General features: G+C 48.9%; 2 protein-coding genes and 1 long non-coding RNA gene across 5 annotated transcripts in view; 1 reads left to right on the top strand and 2 right to left on the bottom strand.

Moving 5' to 3' along the window:
• The window catches only part of LOC309538094 (uncharacterized protein), a 177,426-nt gene extending 171,685 nt beyond the window's left edge, over window positions 1-5,741 (bottom strand). The window contains exons 1-6 of one of the 3 annotated variants that reach the window (XM_082233351.1): window positions 5,628-5,741; window positions 5,192-5,350; window positions 4,979-5,083; window positions 4,756-4,861; window positions 4,442-4,504; window positions 4,013-4,195 (exon numbers count right to left, since the gene is read on the bottom strand). In XM_082233351.1, the coding sequence (XP_082089477.1) occupies window positions 4,013-4,195; window positions 4,442-4,504; window positions 4,756-4,861; window positions 4,979-5,083; window positions 5,192-5,350; window positions 5,628-5,663 (652 nt within the window). In that variant the 5' untranslated portion in view covers window positions 5,664-5,741. Of the gene's footprint in view, window positions 1-3,888; window positions 3,924-4,012; window positions 4,196-4,441; window positions 4,505-4,755; window positions 4,862-4,978; window positions 5,084-5,191; window positions 5,465-5,627 lie in introns of those variants that run through there. The other 2 variants (XM_082233353.1, XM_082233352.1) reach the window with 2 other exon arrangements.
• Window positions 1-25,350, top strand: part of LOC309538102 — a 129,118-nt gene that overhangs the window by 39,222 nt on the left and 64,546 nt on the right. The gene's annotated exons all lie outside the window — the stretch shown is intronic.
• LOC309538092 (uncharacterized protein) lies at window positions 5,793-12,466 on the bottom strand (the record flags this gene model as incomplete). The annotated part of the gene is made up of 10 exons (XM_082233349.1): window positions 12,268-12,466; window positions 10,994-11,135; window positions 8,360-8,478; window positions 8,097-8,246; window positions 7,544-7,686; window positions 7,276-7,390; window positions 7,028-7,164; window positions 6,719-6,838; window positions 6,471-6,585; window positions 5,793-6,092 (listed from the first exon to the last, which is right to left on the bottom strand). Exons 4-10 carry the CDS (start codon window positions 8,121-8,123, stop codon window positions 5,793-5,795), a joined length of 957 nt encoding a protein of 318 aa, XP_082089475.1. The 5' UTR covers window positions 8,124-8,246; window positions 8,360-8,478; window positions 10,994-11,135; window positions 12,268-12,466.

The raw sequence follows: 25,350 nt of genomic DNA, 5'->3' as shown, positions 1-25,350 counted from the left end.
AGCTGATTTAGGAGTTGGAATACAAGGACAGATTGAGCAAGAACTCTCAAGTTCGGAAGAATTACAGGTAGACCAACAGGGAGAGTCGAGTGAAGAATCTCCAGAATCTCCAGTGCAGAGACAAGAGAATAAAAGAAGACGGAAGTTGAGAGGGGAAGGAAACAGCAAGAAATAATATATACTAGAGACATCTAAAATGGGCTTTTGTAAATATATATATGTTGCTTTTTTCTGATATAAACTTTCCAAGAGCAAAGGGAGAGGAGTGTGGGTCTCCAAGATACCATGAGACAGCGATCATGGAGATCCCTAACTGAGTCTCAGGGGGGAAGGGAGAGAGGGGTTGAATGGGCCAGCATTGAAAATATAATATATATGTACACAGAGGGATTCAAAAAATAAACAGTAGCTCGGATAATGGATAGATCTTTAAAGGTTTTATCTTTAAATGCTAACGGACCAGCCTCAAACACCAAACGCTACAGGGTACTGACACTGGCAAAGAAAATGAAAGTGGATGATATACTATGCCTTCAGGAGACTCATAGACCCAAAGCAAACAAGAGACCTTTGTCACGCTCTTAGCAATGGGACCTAATAGCAGAATCGAAAGCGACAAACAAGGCTAGAGGGGTCGCTATACTATGTAATGCAAATCTTAGGCCGGAGGTTCTGAGCCCGAAAAAGGATAATGATGGTAGATTTATATTCTTAAAAATTAAAGTGTCACAAAAAATTTTATAATAGCGAATATATACAGGCCTAACACAAGACAGAAAAAATTTGAAAAGAAAACGTTGAATAGACTGCAGCTTTATGCTGAAGGGGAAGTTATCGTTACAGCAGACTTTAATTGGAATATAAAGAACGCTAGTACTTTCAGATTATCTAAATGGGGATTAAAGGATGTTTTTGAGAGGGGAAACCCCAGTACCAAACCTACCTTCTTCTCCAACAGACATAAGACTTTCTCTTATATTGACTACGTGCTAATTAAAGAAGGGAATGGAATCAGTGTTAGAACGGCAAAGACTATGGGAATATGGATTTCAGACCATGCTTCACTATTTGTGGAGATGGGACTGGAAGAGGATGGACAAAGTAGGAGATGGTGCTACAAAAACCTAATAATGACAAAAGAGATTGACAGGAAATATATTAGAAAACAAATAGGTTGGTATTTTAAAGAAAACAATGGTTCAGCCAAGATCCCAGTAGTATGGGACGCTTTCAAAGCTGTTATAAGAGGACATTGTATACTGAAAGAGATTGCGATTAAGAAGGATTGGTACTCGGGGAGACAGGAAAAAAATTAAAGAGATTGAAATCTTGCAACAACAGCAACAGGTTAAATTTCTAAAGAGGAGACAGGAGTAGTTAAGAAAGTTAAATCAGGAATTGGATGAGCTTGATATAGTTGCGGTGTGGAAGAGAGATAATATGATCAAAAATGATTTTCAGAGAACCTCAGTAGGATCATATAAGAGACTGGCAAACTATTTAAAGAAAAGAAGGGATAAACCAAGAGTGAAGGCCATTAAGACCAGAAGGAAAATACTTACACAAAGCTCTAGAGAAATAAGGAAAGAATTTGCAGAATTCTATCAATATTTATATAAAGAAGAAAATAAAAATATAAGTAGAGAAAGTTTAGGGTTTAAAATCGAAGAAAGTGATAGATTAAGACTGAAGGAGGAAATTTCTCTGGAAGAAATAGAGAATGTAGTTAAATCATTTAAAAGTAAGAAATCCTCAGGATTAGATGGAATTACGGCAGACTTTTATAAAGAGACAATTGATATCCTGGGCTCAGAACTGAAAAAAGTATTTAATAATATCTTAGAAGGGGGGAAAGCCCCAGACACTTGGAAACTAGCGGAAATAGTAGTGATTGAAAAACCACAAAAGGACCCTACAGCGGTGGGGTCATACAGACCAATTAGCCTACTAAATCAAGACTATAAGATATTTACAAAGATCCTAGCAAGGCGACTGGAAAAGGTACTACCTAAAATAATTAAGGAAGATCAATATGGATTTGTTAAGGGAAGATACATAGGCCATCCTATAAGAAATGTGTTTTAATAAATACATTAGAATCATAGAATCATAGAATCATAGAGTTGGAAGAGACCACAAGGGCCATCGAGTCCAACCCCCTGCCAAGCAGGAAACACCATCAGAGCACTCCTGACATATGGTTGTGAAGCCTCTGCTTAAAGACCTCCAAAGTAGGAGACTCCACCACACTCCTTGGCAGCAAATTCCACTGTCGAACAGCTCTTACTGTCAGGAAGTTCTTCCTAATGTTTAGGTGGAATCTTCTTTCTTGTAGTTTGGATCCATTGCTCCGTGTCCGCTTCTCCGGAGCAGCAGAAAACAACCTTTCTCCCTCCTCTATGTGACATCCTTTTATATATTTGAACATGGCTATCATATCACCCCTTAACCTCCTCTTCTCCAGGCTAAACATGCCCAGCTCCCTTAGCCGTTCCTCATAAGGCATCGTTTCCAGGCCTTTGACCATTTTGGTTGCCCTCCTCTGGACACGTTCCAGTTTGTCAGTGTCCTTCTTGAATTGTGGTGCCCAGAACTGGACACAGTACTCCAGGTGTGGTCTGACCAGAGCAGAATACAGTGGCACTATTACTTCCCTTGATCTAGATGCTATACTCCTATTGATGCAGCCCAGAATTGCATTGGCTTTTTTAGCTGCCGCGTCACACTGTTGGCTCATGTCAAGTTTGTGGTCAACCAAGACTCCTAGATCCTTTTCACATGTACTGCTCTCAAGCCAGGTGTCACCCATCTTGTATTTGTGCCTCTCATTTTTTTTGCCCAAGTGCAATACTTTACATTTCTCCCTGTTAAAATTCATCTTGTTTGTTTTGGCCCAGTTCTCTAATCTGTCAAGGTCGTTTTGAAGTGTGATCCTGTCCTCTGGGGTGTTCATTTTTTATTTTTTAATATTGTTTTATTATATTTATTGTTTTAATAAATACATTTGTGGTCCGAGGACCCGACCCAGGCGAAGTGAAATAAAGACACAAGGACACGTGATATAAGGTTAATGGGCTAGAAAAGGCCACAACTTTATTAGCTACAGCAATTGAAAAGGTATTGGCTTAGGCATTGGATCAAAACAAGTGGGTTATTCACCAGGGGTTCATCACCTGTTGATGCTAATCCAACTATAGGCTCCCCCCTGCTGTCACCGGGGGTCGTGCCAAGGCCTCCCGCCAAGCAGGCATCGGACGGAATACACGACCCCCAGATTCCTTTAACGGAATACCCCTAAAAATTGAAGGCATAGGCGATGGCCACACCTAGCACTTCCACACACCGCAACACATGAATCCAATGCCTAACCTACCCACCAATACCAAAGAAAAAGTTGTGACGATTGCTACGAGGTAGGCGAAAAAACCAATTAGCCTAGTGCCAAATGGAAAAACTCCTACCAGGCCCCCCAGCCAACCAGGGCGACCAACCTAAGGTCCATAGCAAGGCCAAAAAAATTAAAATATATGTTTGATGAAGAGGGGAATTTAATTACAAAAAAAAGTTTTTTTAGAAAAATTAGGAAAACAATATTGGCTGAAAGTGCAAGGACTTTATGATTTAATAAAAACGGAAAGAGCAGAGGAAACAATGAGGACAGAAATGAAAATAGATATGGTGCTGAACAAAAGACAAATGACGGAGAAAGGGATAGCAGGGATGTTATATAAACTGATGATAAACGACAAAGAAAGAATGATAAGGATAATTCAGATTAAATGGGAGCGGGAAGGTATGATCCAACCAAACACAGCGGGAAGGTATGATCCAACCAGAAACGTCCCATCCAAACAGCCCACCAGATGCCTCACTCACCTGGCATGCACAGGTGTCCACATTGCCTTGGCGCTACTCCGGATGTTCTGTCAGGAGGAGAAAGGGGCTCATTGAGAAACGTCCCATCCAAACAGCCCATCAGATGTCCCACTAGCCCCCCAGATGCCTCACTCACCTGGCATGCAGCTCAGGAAGTCCTGTGGGTAAGGTTCCCTGAGAACACAGTGGAGCAGCCTCCTCAAACAGCGCTGGACCCTGCCTTCCATCCGATGTCTATAGGCCCGCTGCATGATGTTCAGGCAGCTCCTCCCTGTCCGCCTGAGCCCTTCTTCCTCGTGCTGCTGCATCTCTTCCAGCCCTGAATGGCAAGGGAGAAAGGTTGAGCAAGGTGGAGATACACAGGAAAAGAGCCATCCATCAACAATATGAAAGCAGCCTTCAGGTGTGTTTGTGTGTGGCAGAGAGCAGTGAAGTCACATTCCAATTCTCTTTGCATGTGCATCTTGTGACACCTCTGTCTGAACATACATCTGAGAATTTGCCTTCCCCTGAAGACCTTTCTCAGCAGAAGCACCCCTCCCTGCCCTCCGTACGTCTCACTCACATGTTCCATAGGATGCCATGTCTTGATCGTGGATGAAACTGGCATCCCGGAAAGCCAGATGACCTAGAGGGGGGGGGCAAGAAAAGGGACGTCATCTCGGTGCAAAGCAAGCAGAGACAGAGGCAGCTTGGCAGGAGGACAGGTATGCTCTGCTGCGTCTAGAGGCCTCCACGCTCACGGAGCACTCAGAGCAAGATCTGGGCACAGATGGAGGTCTACCTAGCAGGTGGCCTGGGGACATGCCCAGCCTCCCTGCCATCGTTACCAAGACGTTTCTGTCCATCCCTACCAGGGAAGGACGTTGCTTGACTTACCCAGAAGCAGAGCTGCCACCCTGGAGACTGCTGGCAGCCTGTTGGCAGACAGCTTCGTCCATGACAAGGCAACACTCTGAAGGATGTCCTTGCTGAAGGTTTTGCTCTGTCGGCAAAGACAAAGGAGAAGTGGCATCAGAGAGGCTTGAGAGCATAGCAGAAGAGCCTTGCACTCCCAGAGACATCCCTGGGCAAAGCTGCCAATGAAGCAGAGGGAACTTACCAGATGCTTGGCAGCCTGGTGGAGAGCAAAGTGGAGGCTAAATTTGTTGGGACGAGCCCACCACTTGACTTCTGGGGCTAGATGGGAAAGAGCCCTCCTTGCGGCCTGCAACACAAGAAGAGAAGAGGGTTACAAATTGCAGTACATAGTCTTGGAAGCTCCTGAGAACAATCCCTCCCTCCTACTGCATAAGTCCACCTCTTTGGCCCTCACCTTGGCCACTTCGTCCTTGTCTTCGAGGTGAATGAGGACCACAACCAGTTCGTTAATGGCTTCTTCTTCTGTTGATGTTATGGGAGGCCTTTGGTCTCTCACCCGGCCTCGAAGCACGCCCAGATGTTGGATGGCTGATGCCCGGATGGAGGCTTCCTCCTGTAGGCAGAAAACATCAGAGACTGTGTTTCTCATCAGAGCAGTTTCCTTTCTCCTGCCCACTGGGGTGTTTTGAGGCTGCTCAGCCCCCTATCCTCCTCCTGGGGGAGACTGGGGGCAGAGTGACTCTCCCCCTGTGTTTTCCAGGCAGGCTTCCAAGAGAACAGCCTCCTGAAGCCAGAACATCTCCGCTGCATGCCAGTCTAAACCCCACCTTTCCTCTTCCAAAGCATTCCTTCTCCACCATGTGTGATGTCATGTTTTTCCTCATACTCACATGGGCAGCCAGACCGCAGTAAGTTGCCAACAGCATCTTCAGCCCTTTCCCTTTCAGCTTCCTGTAGAAGTTGGCTTGGTCTAGCAGCTCTATCAACTCTGGGAGGACATCGGCTTTTGCATCATGGAGGGAAACCAGCAGCAAGACTCGCAGATGCTTAGGATCCTAAACAAAACAGAATCTTTTCAAAGGTCTGAAATGCCTCACGCCTTTTAGCACAGGCTCTTCAGTATTGTGCCAGCAAAAGAGTGCTGGGCCATGATTAGAATCGAGATCTGCACCCCCCTCCCTCCCTCCCTCCCTCCCTCCCTCCCTCTGAGCATCACTTGCCATGCCAGAGTCCAGAAGCAGGGATATCCCTCTGATGCTGAGCTTCCGGACTTGCAGATAGTCATGTTCCAGCCAGTTGAGGAGCCACTCCAGTGTATCCTCATAGGGACAGACCTCCAGACGGCAGCGGAGCAGCTAAAGAGGCCCAAAGAGGAAGAAACCCTTCAGTGAGGAGAGGCTGAGGCACGTTCTCCTTTTACCCACCATTTGCAATTCTGCACAGAGCAAACCTACTGAAGTGAATGGACCAAAGTTTGCCATGTACATCAAATCCAATGGGTCTACTCTGAGGAGCACTAAAACAGGCAACAGTCCTTAGGCTCAAAGTAGCCTTGACATAACCCACAGAATTTGGAAGGTAAAGGCAACTGCAAGGTCCAAATTCTGATGAAGGCTGGTTGCGGAACCAAGGACACAAAGGGAGCTAAAGAAGACAAAGTCCAACACTCGACCGAAACCAAGCCAGAGCCTCCTTGCTGCCCCCATTTCCTCCTGCACCTCAGTCCCCCTCACCTCGATGTAGATAGCTGCCGCGACTTGTGGGATCTCGTCAGAATCCTCGTCCTCGAGAGCAGCGATGATATTTTCCACCATGGGAGGGATCAAGCGGCGTTGCTTTCCGATAACTCTGAAATGGAGAAGCAGATCTTGGTAAGGAAGGGAAAGACACCGCAGGAAGCAAACAGGGACACAGTCCAACCCCGTGCCTTCAGCTCCGTTTGCCAGGCCATTGGGGAAGGTCACCGTGTTCTTCCTCTTACCTCAGCATGGCAGACAAGCCCTGGCTGAAAGTCTCCCGGCAGAAAAGTTGGTCGACGATGGCCGTCTCTACTTCCTCTCCAGTGGTGCCCAGAAGGAGGCGCAGAACTCCCTTAGCCCCTCTGGAACCAAAGCAAGGCCAGGATCACCAGGAGGGTCATTGCCACACACTCCAATTCCTTCCCCTTCCTTCCTCCCTAGCAGCCGCCTGAAGGAGAGCCTCCCTTGGAAAACCAAGCTGGAATGAACCCCCCCCCCCCGAGGCTGAAGGGGTAAGGACTCCATTGGTCTCTTTGGAACACACTACTCACCCGAGGAATTCCTGCTTGTAATGGAAGTTGAAAACCATCCCCAGGAGAGCGATCAGCAGCTGTGGGAAGTTCCAGTACACAGCTGCCTTGTATTTCTCCATCCTGAGGATGGCGTGCAACAGGCTGGTGAGATGTTGCTGGAAGAGAGAGAGGTGCAAGTCACTTTCCCTGCTTTTCTGCAGAATACGGGAACCCCTAGATATTACCCTGGGAAGAAGGAAGCCAGAAGGCAGGTGGTTGGTCCTTACCACTTGGGTGGCAGATTTCGCCGAGAGGCTTCGGGAAATCTGCTTGGCCATGAGATAGATCAGTTCTTTTGGGTGGGCCGTTGCTAAAACCTTCTTCCAAACTCTCTCGCAGTCTCTGTGAATGCAAAAACAAAAGCAATGGTCAGATTCAAGTCTTCTGCTTGCTGCCATGCTCCAGAGAGAGGAAATGGCATCAAGGGCTTTCTGAGCAAGCCCTGCAGCTTGCCAACCTTCCCCTTAGCCCAGTACAACCTGGAGGGCTCCATACCTGAAGGGAAACTGGGGGAGATATTTCACCACTTTCGCCAGGTGCTGGTGTGACAGGATGGACAAAGCGAAGATGGCCATGTCTCTGCCTTGCACTGTAGGCCCCTGGCTGATCTTATAAAAGGCCTCCAGGAACACCTCCACCTGTCAGAGAAAAGGAGAGAGTTGCTTGGAGAGTAGAAGGAAGCGGGGCTGTCTGCAGGCGGATCCCTCCATCCCTCATTGAAAGAGGGACCCTTGACCTGTGCCACACAGCCTCTTCCTTCCTAGGTACCACTCAGGGTCCTGGGGAGTGTTGGACCCAGGCAGCTCCAGGGCGCCAGTTCCCCTCTCCATTGTGGGCCAAGAGAAGAAGCTTGCCAGTCTGCTCCCAGAAGGAGGAGGGTTCCCCCTCCCTGAATCCATGTTTCTCAGGACCCTTGGCTGAGGTTCTTGTCCTGACGTTGCCAGGCCCCTCTCAACCAACATGTGTCCTGGCCACCCAATGGCAGGAGGTTGCCTCCCCTACACCAAACAGAGAATCTTATTCTCTCCTACCTTTGCAGACGCCTTACCTCCACTTTTGGGCCGCCAAACTGCATGATGAATTCTTGCAGCAGGTGGGAGATGTCCGATCGGTTGAAACTGCACACGACCGCCAGGTCTCTGGCCAGGAAGCACACGGCCTCCAAGAGCTGTTCCGCAGGGAGAAAGGCGCCAAAGACCTGAAGCGAGAGAGGCAGGTCAGAGATGCCCACAGGGCAGGGCTGGGGAGCAGAAAGCCCAGGTGCTGCCTCTGCAGAACCCAGAACATGTGGCTTGAGAGACAGCGACTTACCGTGGCCAGAGAGCGACAATTATCCACGAAGAGTTCAGGAACCGGTCCTCCGGTGGATTTGAGGACGTCCTCAGCTCTGGTGATGAGTCTTTGGTGCCATATACTTCGTATCAGTGTCTCTGCAAAGGAAAGCCAAAGGGTTAGTTTGGGTCTTGCTCACCCCCACCCCATGCTGCGATGCAGTGGCGTAGCATGGGGGGTGCCAGGGGTGCCAGCCGCACCGGGCGCAACATCTGCGGGGGGCATGAGTCCAGAGGGAAGGGACAAGTTACTTCCTCCACCGGGCTCCCCGCCGCCGCCACTGCCAGCCTTACGCCCTAGCGCACGCGCGCCCCCCGCCGCCACTGCAGCTGCGCTCCACTCACTGCTCGCAGGAGGAGCAGCCGCTGCAGCAGCGCCGACGCCGCCACCGACGCCTGGCCGGGCACGTGCAGCCTCCGCACCCCGACGCCGACGCCATCCCCTTCCCCCTTTTTTCCAGAGCTGGGTGAGGGGGAGGTTTTAAAAGGGGGTCTTGCATTGGCGATCCTGCAGCACTTTGGGCCGCACGACGCGAGCGCGCAGCACGGATCAGCCACGACCCCACCCCGTGCATTTCCCGGGGAAAAGTGCTCCGCGTGGGAGGCGCGTTTCCCCTTCATTCCCTCTCGTGCAAATCCTCCTTGGGTTCCCTCCCCCGTCTTTCCTCTCCCTACCTCACCAAAGCCTCACCTCCTCGACTCGGCGCTTCCTCTTGCCACTGCAGGAACATTTCCCTCCGCGGAACGTTTCCCTCCTGCTTCCCTGGGAAACAGAGCCCGGCCGGGTCAGTTGTCCAGCGGAGGACCAGTTCCCCCCTCCCTCCCCCCTCTCTCTCTGCAACCCTTGCGCCCCCCCCCCCCGCGTACTACTTGCAATGCAACTTCCGTGCTCCATGCGCTTTCATAGAATCTGTCGAGCTGGAAGGGAGCCGAGGGTCATCTAGTTCCACCCACTGCAATGCAGTAATACGCCGCTGCCCCGCTACAAGGGATCGAACCTGCAACCTTGGCCTTATCAGCGCCGTGCTCTTAAACTGAGCCATCCGGGCTCCCCTTTCCCCCACCTTCTTGCGTGCCTGAACCTGTCCGCGTTTTGCATTCTAACACTTGCAAGCTCCATCCTCCAGCAGTTCCCTGACGCCGGCTGCGCTTCCTTTCAGGCCAATACTTGGCAGCCATAAACTCGCACCGTGTCCAATATTCTATAAAAGCATTAATCGGAATACCTTCCAACATTTCATCAAAGAAAATTGAGACACCCTATTCCATAATAATAATAATAATAGTAATAATTTTATTATTTATACCCTTCCCATCTGACTGGGCTGCCCCAGTCACCTTGGATAAAAATATAATAAAACATGAAACATTTTAAAAAACTTCCCTTCAGATGACTTCTGAAGTTGTAGAGTTACTTATCTCCTTGGCTTGGGGGTGTCTAATAAAAATAAAAATAAATTATTTATACCCTGCCCATCTGGCTGGGCTTCCCCAGCCACTCTGGGCGGCTTCCAAAAAAATATTAATACGTCAAACATTAAAAGCTTCCCTAAACAGGGCTGCCTTCGGATGTCTTCTAAAAGTCTGGTAGTTGTTCTTCTCTTTGACATCTGGTGGGAGGGCGTTCCACAGGGCAGGTGCCACTACTGAGAAGGCCCTCTGCCTGGTTCCCTGTAACTTGGCTTCTCGCAGGGAGGGAACCGCCAGAAGGCCCTCGGCGCTGGACCTCAGTGTCCGGGCAGAATGATGGGGGTGGAGACGCTCCTTCAGGTCTACTGGGCCGAGGCCGTTTAGGGCTTTAAAGGTCAACACCAACACTTTGAATTGTGCTCAGAAACGTACAGGGAGCCAATGTAGGTCTTTCAATGTAACTTCATACATTATTGTTGTTGTTGTTGTTGTTGTTGTTTAGTCATTTAGTTGTATCTGACTCTTCGTGACCCCCTGGACCAGAGCACGCCAGGCACTCCTGTCTTCCACTGCTTCCTGCAGTTTGGTCAGACTCATGTTTGTGGCTTCCCCTCCCCATCCAGCTTGGTTTCCCTAGCCACTCGGAAACCCGAACCCTATGGAAATAGGGATGTCAAGGTTGCAGGTTCGATCCCCGCACGGGACAGCTGCGTGGTCCTGCATCTTTCCTCAGGGCCTGCAAGACAGAGCTGTTCCACCTGGCCTTGGTTTGGACTCAGTGGGACCCTTATGTCTTCCCTCCCCTTACAGTTTTGATTTGTGGGCTACTTTTAAAATGAGGCTGCTTTTCAAATTGCATTTTAACCTGTATTTTAAATTGGTCCCTCCCCCCATTATGTTTCTATTGTAATTTTACCGGTGTTAGCCGCCCTGAGCCCGGCTCTGGCTGGGGAGGACGGGGTATAAATAAAATGTATCATCATCATCATCACCACCACAGGGGGTAGGACTAGATGACCATCAGGTCCCTTCCGACTCTACGATTCTATGATTCTATAAAGTCAAGTGTTACCGGACAAATCCGAGGGCGCGCTCGCACTCGAGTGCTAAAATCCACGGGTTAGGGGGCGCAAATTACTTGCCTTGCCCCGGGTGCTGACAACCCACGCTACGCCACTGCTGGGATGCATTCTTCCAGTCTTACCTTCGTTGCGCCGCAGGATGGGTAGAAGATGGCAGAGAGCCTCTGCTGCCCACTGCCTGCACTCCGGGTCTTCATCCAGTGCACAAAGACAGGTAATAGCCACCAGCTGGCCAAGGGAGGATGCAGGAAGCGCTACCGATGGCTGAGAAGAAACGCAGAGAAGGGACTGATAAGAGAAGCAACCCATCACCATTTTCCCTATAACATTTTTATTAAATCTTCCAAACATTCCAAAACATTTAGCATCCTATACAGAAAAAATGCTGTGATCACCAATAGTCAGCATGGATTTCTGAAAAATAAGTCATGTCAGACTAACCTGATCTCGTTTTTTGACAGAATTACAAGCCTGGTAGATGAAGGGAACGCAGTGGATGTAGCCTACCTTGATTTCAGCAAGGCATTTAACAAGGTGCCCCATGATATTCTTGTAAAGAAGCTGGTAAAATGCGGTCTTAACTATGCTACCACTCAGTGGATTTGTAACTGGCTGACTGACCGAACCCAAAGGGTGCTCATCAATGGTTCCTCTTCATCCTGGAGAAGAGTGACTAGTGGGGTGCCACAGGGTTCTGTCTTGGGCCTGGTCTTATTCAACATCTTTATCAACGACTTGGATGATGAACTCAAGGGCATCCTGATCAAATTTGCAGATGACACCAAACTGGGTACCTTGACCCTCAGGATAATCCTCCTGGGGTTACGAGGTTCACGGAGCCTTCGTGAGCCCTCTAGACCTCCGTGTTGCTCGAGACTCCCACGAAGGGCAGGCTCGCTCTCCTTCCTGTGGCTGCGGCGTTCCAGAAGTCTCCCTTTTGACTTTTTTGTATGTGGGGGGTGGGGTAGATGTTTGGTTGGGCTTGGGAATTTGTTTGATTTTGATGGATTTGTAATTTTTACAGTTTTTTGTTTGTATTGTTTTATTTCCTGGGGTTTTTTGTTTTGTTTTGTTTTTGTTTTAAGATTTTATTTTGATCTTAAGGGGAGGGGTCAGGGCTGCCGGGGAGTGGGTCCCAGCCAACAAAATGGCTGGGGCATGTTCCACAGGGGGGGATGCACTGGTCCAGTATATCTGAAGGAGCGTCTCCACCCCCATCGTTCTACCTGGACACTGAGGTCCAGCACCGAGGGCCTTCTGGCGGTTCCCTCACTGCGAGAAGCCAAGTTACAGGGAACCAGGCAGAGGGCCTTCTCGGTAGTGGCGCCCTCCCTGTGGAACGCCCTCCCGCCAGATGTCAAAGAGAACAACAAAAACTACCAGACTTTTAACTCACATATTCCTGGATCTTCTGCAGGAAGGCGGAAAGATCTCGGAGCACCTTCCTTCGGATCCTCCCATTCTTCAAGCTTGTGACCACATCCACAAGTCTGTCCTTCAGCTGGTCCTCGTTGTCGCTTTCAGGAGGAAGATCAGCTGGAGAAGCTGTGCTTGGGATGCTGAGGGGAGACAGGAGTAGCACTTTTGTCAAAAGGATTTATTGACTCCCATCCTTCAAAGACCCCAAGCACCACCACCACCATAGAAATAATGGACGGGGTGTTTTTTTAAAAAAGCAATAGATTATGGGGGAGGGGATTAGCACAGGATTACCTGGGAGGATGATCCTCCCCATCTTCCAGACTGATTTCCGATATCTGTTCTTCCTCAAAATCAACTCCCTGTCCATGAGAAAAGAGAAAAAGAGAAACAGGAACGTCAGAATGTGAAGAATGGATCAGACCCATTCATGTTTTTGTGTTCATCAGGAAAGCACAGACGAGGTAGGTTGGGAAACAAACTGAAAATCTCTATCCTCCATTTCCTTAGAGACCTTATTCATCCTTCTATTCATTTAGAGCATTTGTACCCCTCTCTGAAGCCAAAAAGGCTCCAAGAGAGCCTTCCATAAAATCAAATACAAGAAAGTCCCTAATGCCTAGGCAGCCCTACGGGAGGTCCGGCAGGGATGTCTAGGCTGCGGATAGCAGCCTGCCACCCGGCGGGCGGGGCGCCCTGAAGCAGAGCACCCCTTGCGCCGGGCAGACATCAGCAGGGTGGGGAGCCCTGCAGGAGTTCCCCACAAGGCTCCCCAGGCTGCGGAATCGCTGGGGTTCAGACCAGAATCGCTGCAAAGAGGCCTTCTGGTATTAGGGGTGCGTCAGCAGGCAGCCTCCCCCAAACCTGTGTCCTCCAGATGTTTTGGAGCGCAATTCCTGCCAGCCTCATGCAACAGCTGGTTGGGGAAGCATGGTCCAGGGCAGAGCATCACACAAAAATAGCATATGCTAATGGCTATGTGGATATTTTAAGTTGTTGCTTTAATTTAAATAGAGCTGCAATACTGTAGCAGGGAAGGTTGTGGCTATGGATGAAAGAACTGTCTATGTCATTCTTCTCATTTTTCCAAAATTAAATTCAGCTCTTCCACATTTCTGAAGCAAGTTGCTATTTTTTGTAATTTTAAAAATCCATGAAAATTCTTCAGCATTGCTGTATGGATTTCTGAGTCCCATAGTTTAACTACGTGCTGCACAAAGAACTCCTCTCCTTTGTCTGTCCCAAATCTTCCGACATTCAGCTCCTTTCCTACTATTAGGAGGGCGGGAACTTGCTACTCTCTTATATACCAGACTTTCCATGAGTTCCAGCGTTATGAGAGTTGGGGAGAAACGTTCCTCTACCCACTTTGCGCAAGCAACGTCTTTTGCTTGTATGCTGTTTTCAGAAATATACGGTACTACACCCAATTGCTGACACAGCTTGATTAGCACAACTCAGCAGCACCTGTCATGTTTCACAGCTGTAAGACTGGGTCTCGTTACTTGCCCTGGCCCTTAAAGACATACACAACTTGTCAAGCAATAAGGAACCTTCACATTTTAAAGTGACCATTCAACAGTTTTATCCTATGCCTGTTTCTTTGTCCTCATTTGCTCTAACAATTATCGGTATTTTTTTTAAAAAAAAATCCTCACTGCTACTTTATTTACGGTATATGCTCTTTCTTTTTTTTTTTTTTATCCTGGCCTGTGACCATAATAAAGTTCATACAAGTAGGTCCCAGGCAGTGGCGTAGCGTGGGTTGTCAGCACCCGGGGCAAGGCAAGTAATTTGCGCCCGCTAACCAGTGGATTTGCGCCCCTAACCCTAACCCCAGATGTTGTGCCCGGTGTGGCCGGGCCCCCCCTGGACCCCCCACGCTACGCCACTGCTTTCACCCCTCGAGCTGTTGGTAGAGCCGGGGACTAAGAGGCCATCCAAACACCCCAAATCCCATTCACCCACGCAGGATGACGAGCCAGAGTGGGCCCCTCCACCTATAAACTCCCCTCCTAGTGATCTGCAGCGAAGAGGCTTGTAAACCCTTCAATGGAGTCCCGAAACCCCTCAATGAAACATCAGGATTTCTCAAAGAACCATCGCTGACCAATGGGCATCGTCCAAGGTGAGAGGCAGCCAATCCGAAGTCAGGAAGCAGCAGCCCCGTGTCTGGAGCGCGCGATCCGCCAGGAGAGCGCAAGAAACCGAGAGCAGAAAGAGGGGAAGAAGCGCGCTGCAAAATGTAGCAACAGCGGATACAATGCATCCTCCTGTTTCCTTGTTTCTTGCAAGACAGAAACAGAGGAGGGCGATCCAGGGCTCCCCTCCCTCCCCCCTCCCTCAAGCAAAAGGTCCTTTGCCCTTAGGGGGAATCCAGCTTCGCCCCAGGAGGCAGCCCATACCCCAGACAGTAATCCGGATCCTGCCAGAGGAGAAGCGCAGGAAAGCCTCGCGACTGGGAGGAGGCCGGCCTCCGGCGCGGGTGGGGGGGCCCCGTCGGGGCGGGTGGGCGGTCTTGGCGCGCAGGCACTAGAGCGCCTCCAATGGCGCGTTTGGCGGGCTGCGCGCATCCAGACAGCGACCCGAGCCTGGGCGGCGTGGCGCTTGGTGCCGGAGCCTCCGCCGGCAGCGCCCCGTCGGGAGACCCGGCCGGAAGGAGCCTCGAGCCGGCTGTCGGACGCGGTTGAAGCAGCCAGGGCGGCATGGCAGGCGGCGGCGGCTCCTCGGCGACTCCACGCGGCCAGCCCAGCGCGCTGGCCGAGCCCCGCAGGCGAACGCTGCCCGTCGGTGAGGAGGGGCTGCCTGGCGCGCCCTCCGTGGCCCTGACGCGCGGGGACCGCGGCCAGCGCTGAGAGCCGCTGCCAGCTACAGCCTGCGCCCGAGGCTCTTCGGCGACTCCGGAGGCAGCGAGCGCGCCCCCCCCCAGAAGTTGCGCCCGGTGCGGCTGGCACCCCTGGCACCCCCCACGCTACGCCACTGGTCCCAGGGTTAGGTCCCCTGGCCATGGCAACCTACACTTTCGTGGCTAGGTCTTTGCCACGCCATCCTCTCCTGTTTCCTGCTTGGCAGGGGTTAGGACTCGATGGCCCTTGTGGTCTCTGCCAACTCTTCTAGGATTCTAGGATTCTCCTGTAGTGTCAGAGCGAAGGCTACTACACGCCACCTCTGCCAACGTCCAACACCGTTTGAGAAAACTCCAGCGGTCCCAAGCTCCGTTGCTAGGCAACGCCAGCTGAGAGCATGGAATCCCCGGGCTCAGTGCCAAGGTTCTAGGACAGAGGTCGGCAGCCCGCGGCTCCGGAGCCGCATGCGGCTCTTTTGCACCTTTGCTGCGGCTCTGCAGATCCTCGGGGACCCTGAGCAGAAAAAGCAGAAGCGCCAGAAAGAGGAGGGGGATGGAGCTGGGCAGCCGAGCCGGGCAAAGCAAGGCAGCGGCGGCGGCAGCGGAGCTCGAGAGGCGGCGGCTGCTGGGATGAAGGAGGAGGCGGCGGCGGCAGCCAGAGAAGGGCTGCTGCTGCTGCTGCTGCTGCTTCTGCCGCCGGAGGGAAGTTCTGCCAGGCGGCTTCATGGCTCATAGCTTCCCCCGCCCGCCCAGGCCACGCTCTCCTCAGCCCCGCGCGCGAGGCACCTGAGGCGAGGGGGAGAGAGAGCGCGCGCTCGAGATGGCGGGGCGGTATGTGTGTGTGTGTGTGTGTGTGTGTGTGTGCAGAGGCGTAGCGTGGGGGGTGCCGGCCGCACCGGGCGCAACATTTGGGGGGGCGCGTTTGGCCGGCCCCCCCCCCAGGAAGCGGGAACCTCTCCAAGGCGGGAGAGACCTTCCCCCCGCGCCAGCCTTCGGATGGCTGTCCTGAAGACTTGTGGTGGGAGCAGTGGCGTAGCCACTGCCGTTTGGAGAAGGGGCAATGCTCGGATCGGTTCCCTCCAGCCCTGATCTGGGCCCGGAAACGCTGCGACGGCAGATGCCTCCTTGAAATCAGCAGCAGTCCCGGCCCGATTCCCTTCTCCGCGCCCGGGCGTCATTCCCCCGTGCCGCCCGCCCCCCGGCAGGGAAAGTTGTGGCGTGATAATGGGGATCACTATGAAAACCTCTCCCCGCGCCGACGGCTGCCGGCCTCGCAGCACTTGCTGGCCCGCGGCTGCTCTTCTGGGCAGCACGATTTGCTTCCGATCGGGTTCCCTGTAAAACCCCAAGGCGGATCCAGTGGATCGGCGCCTAAGTCTGCAGCGCCGACTCGCCCCGTCGGTTCCTTGGAGCCGCGACTCCGCCCCATCACCCAGTCCAAGGATTCAAGGCTTTTTTTTTTGGCGCTGGAGGCAGCGTCCTTTGCTCCCCCGCCGTCTCCTAGCAACCCAAATTGCACCTGCCGTGAAATCTTCTCGTCCGAGATCAGGTGTTCCTGGAAGCTGCTTTCTGCATCCATCCCGTGAGTAACGATGCTGGCACGTGTGAAGGATAAAGAAGGCTCCTAGCGCAGGCTTCCAGACGGGGTGGGAGGGTTCACACTGTCGCCTATGTAACCAGGGTGAGGCTCCCCCTCAAGTAAATAAAAATAACTGAAATTGTAGAAATATTGTGACAGATTTTACTGAGCACTTGTAAAGGTAAAGATAAAGGGACCCCTGACCATTAGGTCCAGTTGTGACCGACTCTGGGGTTGCGGCGCTCATCTCGCTTTATTGGCCGAGGGAGCGGGTGTATAGCTTCCGGGTCATGTGGTCAGCATGACTAAGCCGCTTCCGGCGAACCAGAGCAGCGCACAGAAACGCCGTTTACCTTCCCGCCAGAACGGTACCTATTTATCTACTTGCACTCTGATGTGCTTTCGAACTGCTAGGTTGGCAGGAGCAGGGACCGAGCAACGGGAGCTCACCCCATCATGGGGATTCGAACTGCTGACCTTCTGATCGGCAAGTCCTAGGCTCCGTGGTTTAACCCACAGCGCCACCAGCGTCCCCTGCTGAGCACTTGAGGTCAACAGAAATTTAAAACAACTGTGATTGAGACATTTCATTCCCAAACTGCTAGACCAGTGGTTTTCAGCCAGTGTGCCGTGGCACCCTGGGGTGCCTTGAATGGTGGTCATGGGTGCTGCAGGCAACACTGGTCTCTGTCCCTCCCTCCTTCCTTCCCTCCTCCTCGGATGCCCTCTCCTGTCTCTGCCTCCCAAAGGCTTGCACAGCTGTTTGTTGCAGCAGCCCTGCTGGCTATAAGCTCCACAAGAGAAGGGGGCCTCTGGGAAGCCCCTCTCTTTGGGGCAGGGTTGGGGGGCAGTTCAGAGACCAGGGGCAGCAGCAGTGACTGGCCAGAGGACTCCCAAGGAGAGGGGAGAGGAGAGGGAGCCGAGGGAACAAGCCACAAGGGGGGGGGGGTTGAAAAAGGGTGAGAGCCTGCAGGTAAGGTGTGATCTAACTGGGCTCCTGAGCCCCACAAGCAGTGCTTTTTTTCTGTGGGGACGCAGGGATACGCATACCCTTAAACATTTTGTGAATCTTTGTACTTCTGTCCATTTACAGTGGTACCTCAGGTTAAGTACTTAATTCGTTCCAGAGGTCCGTTCTTAACCTAAAACTGTTCTTAATCTGAAGCACCACTTTAGCTAATGGGGCCTCCTGCTGCCGCCGTGCAATATCTGTTCTCATCCTGAAGCAAAGTTCTTAACCCGAGGTACTATTTCTTGGTTAGCAGAGTCTGTAACCTGAAGCGTCTGTAACCCAAGGTACCACTGTACTGTATTTATTTTCCCCAATTTGAACTATAAAATGGTGATTTTCTTGAGTCAAAATGAGACTACCCCTAAACATTTTTTTTAGGAAAAAAGAGCACTGCCCACAGGTGTGCCACAGAAATAATGTAGTTGGCTAAGGGAGCTGTGGACTCAAAAAGGTTGAAAACCTCTGTGCTAGACAGAGCCAAACAGAGGATGATGACTGGCGGTGTCACCAATTGCAGAGGGGGGGGGGCTAGGGATTCAGTTGCATAGATCCTAATTCAGATTCCACAAATAAGGTTGGTAAAGATGTAAAAAGAGTTCGCTGGATCATGCCAGAGACCCCTCTAGTCCAGTGTCTTGTTTTCACAGAGGCCAACCAGATGCAGAGCATAGCCTTTGTGGCTAGTAGTCATTGATAGCTTAATAATAATAATAATAATAATAATAATAATAATAATAATAATTTATTTGTACCCCGCCCATCTGGCCAGGTTTCCTCAACCACTCTGGGCGGCTTCCAACAAAACATTAAAATACAATAGTCCGTTAAACATTAAAAGCTTCCCTAAACAGGGCTGCCTTCAGATGTCTTCTAAAAGTTTGGTGGTAGTTGTTCTCTTTGACATCTGGTGGGAGGGCGTTCCACGGGGCGGGTACCACTACTGAGAAGGCCTCCTGCCTGGTTCCCTGTAACTTGGCTTCTCGCAGCGAGGGAACCACCAGAAGGCCCTCCATTAATTTACCTCCTGTGGGACATGTTCCATAGCTCAGTTGGGCACTGCATGAAGTACAGGACTTTTTTTACCTGTCCTGAATCTTCCGGCAGCTTCACTTGATGTCCAGGAGTTCTGGTGTTATGAGAGACGGAGGTGGGGGGAAATATCCATCCACTTTCCCTGCAAGGCATGCCTTTGTAGACGTCTATCATGCCGCCTCTTATCGGTATGTAAACTAAAACATCCAAAATGCTGCAATCTTTCCTTACAGGGGAGTTACTCCACATCCATGATAATTTTTTATTGCACTTAAAAGCAAAATAAAATTGCACATTTATTTGATATTAAAGCAAATCATAACAATACATTTCACAACGCAGAGTACTAACCACTATACGAAACAAAATCAAAAGTTGCACTAAGGCTTTGTCCAATGCCATAATACCACAGAACAAACAGCCACTCCAATTCTCATTCTGCCATCACTGTCATGTTGGCTCCAATCGGCACCCAGCTACCAATGTTGTTTACTAGACATTTTCAATCATGTCCACAGAAAACTCTGTGACGATGATGGCATTAAATTACCTTGTTCTTCTTCAATAAAAGAGAAAAAGGAGACCAAGTTGTGTCAAACTATCTTTTTACATGATAGTTTTGATTGCCCTTGTTTGTACCTTTTCCAAGTCTGCAAAATCCTGGATTTGAAACTCTTTGCCACAAACTTGCTTACCCAAAAGCAGTAAGGAAAGTGATAGGAAAATTCAGTGGGAAGTGGGATAACCAGTGGCGTAGCGTGGGGGGTGCAGGGGGGGCCGGCCGTACCGGGCGCAACATCTGGGGGTTAGGGTTAGGGGGCGCAAATCCACGGGTTAGGGGGTGCAAATCCACAGGTTAGGGGGCGCAAATTACTTGCCTTGCCCCGGGTGCTGACAACCCACGCTACGCCACTGTGTGTGTGTGTGAGAGAGAGAGAGAGAGAGAGAGAGAGAGAGAGAGAGAGGTGGCGGTGGTGCTTCAGGATCTCCGTGTCGGCGCCCGCCCGCCCGCCGCGCACTTCCCCTGGAGGCCGGGGGGAAAGAGAGCCAAAGAGAGCCACAGAGCCGGAGCGGCAGGGAGCCCGAGCAACCCACCGCCTCACCCCCCCCCAGATGCTCCAGATATGGTTTACTTGGGCTCTATGACCAATTTTGACTTGGCTTATGCATGGACTCAAGATAAATGTGTTCCACTTGTTCGTGAAATTACGTTTGAGAATGGAGAGGAATTGACAGAAGAGGGTCTTCCTTTTCTTATACTCTTTCATATGAAAGATGACACAGAAAGTCTAGAGAAGTTCCAGCAGGAAGTTGCACAGCAGTTAATAAGTGAAAAGGGTACGATAAACTTTTTACATGCTGATTGTGACAAGTTCAGACATCCACTCCTCCACATTCAGAAGACTCCAGCAGACTGTCCTGTTATTGCTATTGACAGTTTTAGGCACATGTATGTCTTCCCAGACTTCAGCGATGTGGCTACTCCAGGTAAACTCAAGCAATTTGTACTAGATTTGCACTCTGGGAAACTGCACAGGGAATTTCACCATGGCCCAGATCCAACTGATGTAGCACCTGGTCAGCCACTTCAAGACATAGTAAGCAGCCCACCTGAAAGTTCATTCCAGAAGCTGGCACCCAGTGGACATAGATACACCTTATTGCGGGAAAAAGATGAACTCTGAAAGCTCGAAACCATCTCATAAGCCTTTCAAAACAGCAGCCGTGACTCCTGTGGGGTGGAAATAGGAAACCTATATTTCCATAAATTCTCTGTGTTTTTATTTTTAATCTTTTTTTTTTCTTTGCTCCCTGCGGTTTGTAAATACGTTAGTGTCATTTTGGACAGCATCTTTCCAAAATTCTTATTTCATCAAACGGTTAAGTAAAACTTTTTTTAAAATCCAAATGAAGGTGTTGACATGGCCAGCAACATGCTGTTAACTTGCACTATCCCATTAACAGGACTTCTAGGTTTCCTTTGGTGTAATCTGACCGCCTTATCCTTTACTTCCACATGAACATCATTTTGTTAATTTGTTTATTGATGGGCTATTCTGGATACTTGGGAGGGAAATAAATTACAAAAATATCTATGTATTAATTTGTATAATGCCCTCTATGCACATGGTGCTTTGCAAAAAATGGATATGAGAGGTACCATACCCCTCTTTGCTATCTGAAATAGACTCAGGGAAAAGAGAGAGAATGGGGGAAGGGGAAGAATGTGTGGTTATTTACATTTGGCTTGTTTTGCGGCTCCCAGTTTGTTTTTTTCCTTCGGAAACGGGTCCAAGTGGCTCTTTTTGTCTTAAAGGTTGCAGACCCCTGTTCTTGGGGATGCATTTATGCACATATACCCCTGTCATATTCAACATTCAAGGTGCATGTTGAGCAAAACAGTGCTATATAAGAGCTCAAACATCACTCCTACATTACCTGATGCACACATCCTGTGCTCTAGGCTGTGTGTAGATCTTCCCATCAATATGAAAGAGCTGAAGTTTTACTGAAGTTTGTCCTTTCCTTTTTGGACATTTTACATATTCTAGAATCAGAGAGCTGACAGAGACCTTACCTTAGACATCCTCCAGTCCCTTCTCCCTGTTCAGTGCAGGATGCAACTACAACATCCCTGATTGACAGTCATCCAACGTCGGCATAAACTTCCCACATAGGAGAGTTCATCTCTCCCATGAGTCAGCACCAGGGACGTGGGTGGCGCTGTGGTCTAAACCACCAAGCCACTTGGGCTTGCCGATAGGTGGTTCGAATCCCTGCGATGGAAAGTGAGCTCCCATTGATCTGTCCCAGCTCCTGCCAACCTAGCAGTTCGAAAGCACGCCAGAGCAAGTAGATAAATAGGTACCGCTGTGGCGGGAAGGTAAATGGCATTCCGTGCACTCTGGTTTCCGTCTCAGTGTCCCGTTGCACAAGAAGTGGCTTAATCATGCTGGCCACATGACCCAGACAGCTGTCTGTGGACAAACGCTGGCTCTCTTGGTCTGAAAGTGAGATGAGTGCCACAACCCCATGGTCACCTTTGACTGGACTTAACTGTCCAGGGGTCCTTTACCTTTACCTCTCTACTTTTTTTTACTCACAACCTTCTCCTGACATTAGGAAATGTCTCTTTAACATTTAGCTGCAATCAGCTTACTTGCAAATTTTACAAACTGGTCATAGTCCTGCCTTCTGGAGGAGCAAAGGACAGTTCTCATTTACATGCTGTGTGACAGCCCTTTAGACGTTTGAACATCCTTATCATGTCTTCCTTTATATTGTCTTCTGTAGGCAGCGTTTCCTCCTATTGGCTAGCTAAAATTAGTTTGCACTCCCCCCCCCACCAATTCCTAAAGAGGCCATTTACTTTACTTTTATTACCACTCTTAAAAAATCCCTTTTATCATGAGCACAGCATGTGAACCTCGCTGATATACTGTGAATTCATATCTCATCTCTTCTAAGGAAACAGATATTTCTCAAGGGTGACTAAAAAGATGACAAAAAATATATGTGAGAAAATTCACAGTACTGAAAAGATGCCACTGAGGGCAGGCATTGTCACAACTCAGACAATCGAAGTTCATTTATGGGGGAAAGGATTATCAAAAACAAAACGCGCACACACACACACACACACACACACACGTACGTACATATATATTCAACTCTCCTCCCTCAGCCACTCATTAATAATGTGAGAGTTTTCTTGCTTCTTCAACTTAGCTTTTATCATTCTTATTTTGGAGTTTCAAAAGCACGCAAGGCTCGGGGGCAAACTGGTATGAAAAATCATGATTTCCGTGTTTTGTTCTTGTGGAATGTTTGGCCTTCTAATATATTGGCAGAAATGTGCCTAATGATTCTCCAGCCACTGTGTAATGTATTAGTGTAATGTGTTAGTAAGATGTCCCACCACATCTTGGCTCAAAGTGAAATCACTGTGTGAGGTTTTCTTTTTGACATAATGATCTGAGGAGATTTGAAGGAAGAGAGAGCTATTTCAGCCAATGCCAATACATTTCACTGACTATGGCTGCCACTAGCACAAAATCCAGATAACATTTCTCCCCAGGAAACAAAAAATGAGGAAGATTCAGTAAGTCTTATGTCAACCTAAAAGAGCATCCAATATGGGAATAGGGTTGCAAGTTGGTGTTAATTTCCATCCTGATGTGAATTGGTTAAAGAAAGGTCTTTCTCCTTTGCATTCCACATAGCAAACCATGATTTGATTTGTTGTTGCTCTTGTGTGTGTTTTTCAATGGCATATCTTTATGTAGTTAATTTTTGCTGTGTTTTTATTTTGCATTAGCTCTAGAGGCAGGTATGCCTCCACATTTCAGGAGCTCTAGGGTGGTGGACAGCAGTGCTACCCTATTCACTCAAATATAAGGAGCCATCAAATCTAATGTGCACCTCGGTTTTCAGAACTTTGAAACCAAAAGAAAACATTTGTTGGCAAATGTAAATGTGCCATCAAATCTAATGCACACCTTAATTTTTGCAACGTAATTTGGCCAGAAAAGGCGAGCACGAGTAAATACAGTATTTTTATAGAAAAACAGTTGCTGGAACTCGCCATTCATGCCTCCATTGTTTTCTTATGATGGCAATGGCGCCCACCTGAGAGGTGCCGGTACTGAGTTTCAGTGAGTTCTGGCTGGAAAAATGCCCTGGTGGAAGGAAGCCTGAGGTTCAGGCAGGAACAAGGAGCTAACTTCATGAACTGGCGTGGCGAGAAAGAAGCTGAAAGCCTCTGCAGGCTGGGAATTTATCCTTGCCCTGGCCCCGGGGCCAAGCACCACTGTTGGTCATATGGCCCCATGCCCAGGGGAACACCCTCTGATTCCTGCCACCATTGGCCAATATGACAGCAGGAGGACGATAGGGCTGAAATAGGCTGGTTCACAAAGGAGGCCCAAGGCCTGCCCACAATGCCACCTGCCTGAGAAAGGGCAAATGGATTTACTCCCAGGTAAGAAAGTATAGGATTGCAGCCTAGAATATTAAGTTTTGTTAATAAAGCCACCAGGTTATTTGTGGCTGCCATAGACTATTAAGGCTTTCCCTCCAGAATATCAATGAGGGTATTTGTAGAAGGACAGCTTCAATGTTCTTATCTGCTTCATTCATTATTTACTTATTAAACTTAGATTCCAACCTTCTCTTCAGGTTTGCCGCTCTGTAATCCTTATGACATAAGTCTCAAGAGCAGAGGCTCTGAGGAGAACTTTGTTGGAGATAACCCATACCTATTGTTATTTATCAATTTATATACTAGTTCATGCCAAATTAGACTTCTAAATAGTCTTCAAGGTATACAAACCAGTTACAAAAACATTAAAATATAAACATCCACAATCAAAATAGACAACCCATTAAAACGACACAGCAATTAAAATCTGTATGTATAAATAAATGCTTGTTGACTGCTGAGTTATAAATAACTCCTGCCACTCTCCAAGGGCTGAAACCTCTTCTCTTACCCTGAAAATAGACTTTTATTTTTTTAGCAAGTAGAAAGCATCCACATTTCATTCTCAGTGTGCTGGGCAGGTCACAAATGTACATCAAGACTGAATACCTGCCATGGCTAGTGGTCTGGAGGAACGTTGGTAGGTGAACCGAGAAGCAGTCAGTCAAGTGAGCAGGTGGACAAGCAAGGGCAGTCCAAGAATAGCTCAGTTTACACTAGAGTTGCTCACATAAAGCAGCCATAGTCAGCAGTCTTAGATGACCACATGGAATCATATTGGTAGCTTGTTTTCACTTGACCACTGCTCAGGTAATAGCTGCAATATCTCCCATGGGTCTTCTGCAGAGATGGTTCTGATGCATAGCAGAGAACAGGTTTGAACCATCTCCTTTTCTTTTAAAGGTAGGTTTGTAGTTGAAGGATTTCATTGCCCATGGGTCACAACAACACAGAAGGGATTTTGTTTTGTCTGCATCTTTAAGTGAGCTGAGTTACACGCCCTGGACTAATTTGCAGCTCAGAATGTAGGTGCCCTTTGTTTTTACACATTTGAATTTGGTCCTCAAATTTTTCAAAATACAGAGTGAGTTTGGGGTATAAAATGTGTATAAAAAAGCACATTTTAAGACAAAACGTATATACAAATAAAGCAAAGGACTCAGCTACATTTGTCAAAAAAACAGCGCTTTGAATGGATTATGAACATGCAACACCAGTTGGCGGTGGTATTCTATGCAATTTTCCATAGGATTTTTCTTTTCTTTTGTTATAACAATTCAATTTCTGACTTATTTATAGTGTGTTTTTCCCACTGTGCATAGATCCACCCTTTAATGCTTTTTAAAATGACAGGTTGATGCAGAAATTGGATGGGACAAATTCACAATGAGCACATGGCAAACTTAAACAGACTGGAAAGAGATTAATCTGCCCATCTTTCGTCAAACCACCTTTGGTGCCTTGACAATTGCATCTACCTAGACACTTGCCAGGTGGGAGTCATAGAATGACAATGCCAGGCCAGTATTAATTCACCTGTTTGTTTAGACATATATAATCTAAGAGTGTACTTTGAAAAACAAAAACAAAAGCTCTGGAAAGACTTAAGGG

The sequence above is a fragment of the Podarcis vaucheri genome (assembly GCF_965113315.1).
Source record: "Podarcis vaucheri genome assembly, chromosome: 7".
NCBI lineage: Eukaryota > Metazoa > Chordata > Lepidosauria > Squamata > Lacertidae > Podarcis > Podarcis vaucheri.
The sequence above is the reverse complement of the archived record's forward strand: the minus strand, read 5'-3'. Positions and strand labels throughout refer to the sequence as shown.